This window comes from Gymnoscopelus microlampas, assembly GCF_963454915.1.
Source record: "Gymnoscopelus microlampas genome assembly, chromosome: 18".
NCBI lineage: Eukaryota > Metazoa > Chordata > Actinopteri > Myctophiformes > Myctophidae > Gymnoscopelus > Gymnoscopelus microlampas.
Window position 1 is genome coordinate 23,803,934 of NC_139955.1, and position 6,595 is coordinate 23,810,528.

General features: G+C 41.3%; 1 protein-coding gene across 1 annotated transcript in view; it reads right to left on the reverse strand.

Annotated features, from left to right (window-relative positions):
- Positions 1 to 362: 362 nt before the first annotated feature.
- dpf2l (D4, zinc and double PHD fingers family 2, like) overlaps positions 363 to 6,595 on the reverse strand; it is a 6,964-nt gene continuing 731 nt past the window's right edge. Inside the window, exons 2-11 of the mRNA XM_084042044.1 lie at positions 5,868 to 6,028; positions 5,238 to 5,345; positions 4,449 to 4,645; positions 3,551 to 3,643; positions 3,225 to 3,309; positions 2,516 to 2,650; positions 1,780 to 1,911; positions 1,463 to 1,575; positions 972 to 1,053; positions 363 to 774 (exon numbers count right to left, since the gene is read on the reverse strand). Coding sequence (XP_083898170.1) covers positions 689 to 774; positions 972 to 1,053; positions 1,463 to 1,575; positions 1,780 to 1,911; positions 2,516 to 2,650; positions 3,225 to 3,309; positions 3,551 to 3,643; positions 4,449 to 4,645; positions 5,238 to 5,345; positions 5,868 to 6,028 — 1,192 coding nt within the window. The 3' untranslated portion in view covers positions 363 to 688. The remainder of the gene's footprint in view (positions 775 to 971; positions 1,054 to 1,462; positions 1,576 to 1,779; positions 1,912 to 2,515; positions 2,651 to 3,224; positions 3,310 to 3,550; positions 3,644 to 4,448; positions 4,646 to 5,237; positions 5,346 to 5,867; positions 6,029 to 6,595) is intronic.

Sequence of the window (6,595 nt, forward strand, 5' to 3'; positions counted from 1 at the left end):
ATGCACAGTTCTCATATACTGTGTGTGTGTGTGTGTGTGTGTGTGTGTGTGTGTGTGTATATATATATATATATATATGTGTGTGCGTGTATGTATATATATATATCTCACACACATATGATGGATGTGTATGTGTGTGTGTGTGTGTGTGTATATCCACATACACACACATATATATATAAATACACACACACATATATATATAGATATACATACATATACATATACATATATATATATATATATATATATACATATATACATATATACATATATATACATATACATACATATATACATATATATATATATATATATATATATATATATATATATATATATATATATATATATATATATATATATATATATATATATATATATATATATATATATATATATATATATATATATATATGCGGGTGCACACACTTGTGTGTATATGACTGTGTTAATTGTATGAAAGCACACCTTGCTGACAGGGCAATAATATTGATAAATTAAGTTTCCCCCTTTTTGTTGGTCTATGTTGGAATGATCCCCCACCCCATTTGAAGCAGTAGATAAAAACAATGCTTCTGTAGTTGATTCTTTATGAGGCGAGGCCATATCTGGACGGAGCCCCTGCAGCAGCGGACTAGGAGGAATGGGTTCCCATTGCCGAGGGTGAACCTTGTTGTAGTGACATTCACTCAGGGGCAGAGCTCTGGTTCTGCTGGTATATGGAGGCCTTGTCCTTCAGCAAAGCCAGGCAGAGGTGGCAACTCCAGCTCCCTGGAAACACACACGCACGCACGCACGCACACACACACACACACACACACACACACACACACACACACACACACACACACACACACACACACACACACACACACACACACACACAATTAAACATTAAGTATAGTGCCAGACATTCATACTTCTACTATTTATCGGCCCAAACATGTAATTTCAGTTTCAAAACTTACCCTCTGGGGGCTCGGTCATAGGGGGGGCGAGACAGTACATGTGGTAGCCTCTGTCACAGTCATCACAGAACAACAGTTGATCCTGTAAACAGAGACGGCATGAGATACGGTCTAAACATTTAAAAACTTTATTAGGCAATACAGTTTACAATCAAAAGGGGATCTAAACGCCCTGTCCATATGGGATTAGTTTAAGTGGAGCTGGTCAGGTCATTTAACTGTAATTTGCTGGTTTTAGTTCCAAGCTCATTATTACATGTACTACATCTATTTGCAGTATCTTAGGATTATTAACATGAATTCCTCGTTATAATGAAAACACAATTTCTTAACAGTAGACCCATTTCTTTTTTTGGGACAAAATAGGAATGCATTCTCTTTTGCACCATCTCTAGCAGTAGTGGCAACTTTATTGCCATTGTGATCAAGTACAGCTGATTATGTGCATAACACTGGAAAGGTGCAGCAGTAAGAAAGGCAGATGCGCTCACATCATTCTCAGAGGTGCCACAGACATTGCAGCACTTGCACTCGATACACTGCCAGCGGTAGGTCTTCACTGCAGCCATCATCACTGCTGTGAACTGTAGGCATGTTGGGTGTCCTGGTGGTTGGGGTGGGGATAGAGAGACATGTTCAGAACACAAGGAGATTCAGCAAAAACAATGAAACATGACTAAACTTGATTAAAAAACATCACGGTTTAATAGCACTGTTTGGCTTCCCTGATAATGAATGGGTAATAGAAAATTATAGTACAAGGTAAGCGCAGCAAGCAAACAAAGAGGGAGTACATATTGGTCCATACCCGAGCGTCCACAATCAGAGCAGGACACAAGCTCCTCTGATTGACCAGTCTTCTGGTTTAGGGTGGAGTCTCCCAGGCAGAAGTCACAGTAGTCGTTTGGTAGGGCCAGTCCATTTGGACCCTTTTTAGGTGCTGAGAACAAGGGTGAAAAGAAAACACACACACACACACACACACACACACACACACACACACACACACACACACACACACACACACACACACACACTTCACTACACTATATGGCTATCGGCCTCCTCATCTAAACATGTAATCAAAGGATATCTGATCTATTACATCCTTTCCTCCTTTTATATTTCCTATTGCAACCATTGCAAATAGGACAACGTGCACTGCTTGCAGCTATAGCAGGGAAGTCCTACATCTAAAATGTAGTCTAGTGTAGCCTACAAATCAACAGCTTCATGAGAGTACATTTGTTTTAACAACCTCTTGGTTCATGCCATGTCAGCCAAATGCACTGCCTTTTTTGGGGCTATTCTGGGACATTTCTCATATTCTTTGCACTTAATACCACAGCATTGAATACACCAAAGATAATAGATGTAATGCACCAGCTTTGTTGACAAACGGACAAAGATTTGGGAAGTCTAGGAACCCTAATCCTACAGCGTTTTTCATTCATGGAAACAGAGGGATAACATCAAGTCTGCCCCTGTGCAAGCGCACAAACACATAACCCCCTCCCTCTCTCTCGACATTGAGTGCGACTCACTCTTCGGTTCCTCAGGCTGGCGAGGAGTGGGTGGTGCCTCGATCTCCTCTCGGTCCTCGCCCTCCTCCTCGGCCAGGTGAGAGTGTGTGTAGTGGTAGCTCAGGCCCGGACGGTTCTTGTAGCGCTTCCCACAAACTGACACACACACACACACACACACACACACACACACACACACACACACAGTGATATAGCAGTGTTACGGTAGCGGCTGTAGTTAAGACACCAGCAAAAAGGCGGAAGAAAAGAACAACGACAATCAATGCCTCAAAAACCAAAGTCGGCTATATTTGTTATATTTTTAAGGTTTTATGATTAACTTTCCCCAACACTGTTTGCAGCTTATACATTGAGTGGTGCAGTCTGTGCAAGCTATGACATACCCACATGTAGTAGTAAAAAAATTAAAACTTAAAAAAAAGAATTGAAAAAACGATAAGCAGAACAAACGAAAAGCAGAACAACAATATCCTGTGGCTGCTCCAATTCCTATGTTGTTCAACTTGTAGCATTTCCTGATGAGCTCTTTCAGGTCAAAGCATGCATAGCACCAGGCTGTTCTTTTACGGATATGCTTTTTGACACAAACAAAACGTAACAAAAAGGAGCACACAAAACTGCCCCTCTCTGACATGCACATACGTGCACACACATGCGCACGCACACATACACACAAGCAGGAATATTAACACAGAAAGGCTCTACTTACTGTCACAGGCATAAGGTTTGTCCCTCTCTTCCAGAGCTGCAGCAGCTGCTTCTGTTTTCTTCTTGCCGTTCCTCTCACTGCGACTCTGCCGAACCCAGGAGTTTAAGTGAATAAAAGATTTGGCAAAGACTAAAAAGAATAAACTAAAAAAAAAGTATAAACTAAAACAAATAGCACTTGTCATCTGGGCTTGACAATACAATACAATAACCAATACAGTACAATATAATACCAATACAATAACCCTAAATGCTGCATTTTTAAACCACAACATGTGCAACAAACTGATACTGCTCAAAGCATAAGATACAGTACATGAAATTCACCTTGGACTTGCTCTTGCCTCGCCTCTTGGGAGTCTCGTCCTCAAAGTCCTCGTCATCCAAGTCATCCAGGTAGTCATCATGGTCCAAGACTCTCTGCAAAGAGGCAGCAAAAGGGGGGATCAAGATTAGTGATGGAAGCACACTGACATTTTATTCTAGCCTTCTGTCACATATGAACACTTCCATGTTTCTGAAAATGCTAACCCCTTGGGCGCTACAGAGCCCTAAAATGATTTACTCGCCTTCTGCCTCGGCCTTCTTCGTATTTAGCTGTATTATGACCTGTGTGTATATCTTAGAGAAATGTAGTACATCTAAGGAGACAGCTGGTTGGTTAAGTTATGTGATTTTACATAAATGTGCCTCTTAAATACAGTACCTGTAGTACTTGTAGCACTGGCAGAGAATATTGACTTCCAGACAGAGTCAGCGACAAGTTCTCTTTTATAGCCAATTGCTGCTAACAAGCAGCAAAATACATCCATCTTACAAATATTGCAGGTAATTATTTTCTTTACGATGTTTAGGGTGAAATGCTGTAAGACTCTTTTGATGCGGTGTGTTTCTGCATACGGTGCCACCATTATTATGTGCTAAATTGTGCTTCACGGTTGCTATTGCGCATGTGCAACTCTCAGCAGATTGTAAGGGAAGAGAGATGGCTCACTCCTCCTTAGCTTAGCTACATTTAATGCCATAAAAGTGGATAAAACACATTTGAGTTGTTATATTTCCTACAGGTATGCAAGAGGAACATTATGTATGAACTTACCTTTAAAACAAATAATTTGGCCTCAGCACTGACTCAAAACCTACAGAACCATAAAGGACCAATCAACCCAACTCAAAGGAACCATAGAAACTCATGGGGGTGCCCAGTTGGACCCCATATCCTGACCTTGCGGATACGTCCAGAGGAAGTGTGAGTGGATGCAGAGGCCGCGGCAGCAGGCTCGGCTACGGCCTGGTCATCCTCAGGGCCACGGGGATCTGTCAAACCCCCTCTCCTTTCCAGCGGCTCCCCCTTCAGCAAGGCCTCCAGGCTGCTGCCATCCACTGCACCCAAGGCATCACGCTTCAGACCCAGCTCCACATCAGCTGTGGACAAGCACAAAAGAAGAGACAAAAATACGAATAGACCAACACAAGCACACACACACTGACAGAATCAAAGAGACGGAGACTGCCAACTATCATGCATCTTCGTATCATTAAGTTTGGCTAACATTTGATGCTCTGAGCTAATTGGGGATATACAGTACATCTCAGTGCAGTGATTTGAGTGATTGTCCACAGGTGGGGAGAGGGGGTACTTACAGCTAGTTGTTAACAACGTAAAAAAGTGTTATGAAATGTCAATTATTAGCAATCATCTATATACATTACTAAACCATATTTGTAAACCTAATATTCAACTTTTTTCCCCCACAGATTTACTCCACTATTGGATTGGTGGCACGTTGCTTGATGTTGTTCGTGAATGATTATACATTCTATCAAACCCCTGATAGAAGTACTCAAAAGGTCGTAGTTACTAGTCAAAAACATTTGGAGAAAAAAGGCTTGAATACTTCTGTAGTTATTTGGCACTATATAACTACAGCAGACAGTTGTATACCCACAACTAAATTTGTGAGGGGACAAAAGTTGTTGCTGGCCAGGAAGTCTAGCTGAATGTTTCAAATACCTGTTTTAAGAGGTGGGAAGGCCAGCCGTGGATCCTCAGGAGGGTGGGCACGTCTCTTCTTTCTCCAGCGGCGGGCTGGGTAGGTATATAGCTGCCCTGGAGCCACACCTGTTAAAATAAATTGTTCACTTAAACCCTCTATTCTTAGCAAAACAGACCTGAGTCTTTTTTGTCTACACCAAATCTCTTCATCAAAAATAGCTTATCCATAAGCTCACAACGTGTCGCAGTGTGTATTTTTGCCAAACGCTCTACTCATTTAAATCTACAATTGTCCACACCTGCACCAGTGTTGCCATGTCCGCTTATTAGAAGCTACTTTGGGATTGTTTTTCTGTTAAGTTGCTTGTAAATATTGGTAGTTGCGGGTTGCGTTTTTTTGGGCTTGTTTCTAAAGTGTGGTTACTTTTTTGGGATCGCAGTGTAATATTGCTTAAACGAGTTGTTTGTATCAATGGTTCACAAACATTTTCATGTTTAGGACACCCAAATGAATATGTATTTGTCTAAGGACCCCCCCCATATGATTTTTTTTTGTGCCAGGGACCCCCATACCAGATTTGAGTTGTTAAAATGTTTCAAAAATATTCCATGTCACTTATTTCTCTCGCAAAATCCAGCAACACTGACCTGCACTTCGGTGCCTCTTCTCCATCCAGATGTAGCAGTTGGATTGGGCCACACCGGTCTGGGAGTCCAGGAAAGGCATAAGGATGCTGCGCTCTGCACATAGACGGGCATTGTAGCTATGACACTGCTCCATAGCATCTTTGTAATACTGCTCTCCCAGCCTGAAATGCGGAAGATGGACAGTCACTGACACGTCAAATAGCAACACAGTCAGAAGAAATAGATAATCAGTGTCAGTGATGAACAGATGTTATTGGAGGTAGAGTTCATAATAAGTAGTGCTGGATGAGGGTGATAGAGGGAAATAGTAGATCTAGATTCCACAACGCATCACATTAGCACTTAAAAGTGGGTAATTTTTCTAATTAGGGCTTTAAATGATTAGAAACCAGGAAAAGACAACACTTACGTTGATTGTACCTAAAAAAAAAGACATTTACCACAACATACCAGAAATGTCCATACCATTAAAATGCTAGTGTACGTTCTGTTCTAGACATTTTCCATTTCCCTCGTTTTAGAATAAGCCACACTAAAGAGTGTAAGATCTAACAACTCAATCAGTGTCCGTTTCCATTGTGATAACTCAGTGGTTCTCAACCAGGGGTCCAGTTGAGGGGGTTCCAGGTGGCCCCCAGCTAAATGATAGAGAGTTGGTAATCAAATGGACCTTTATGGATCTATAACTCTTGAGAGTGTAAAATGAGACTAAATAGTTTCATTTTACG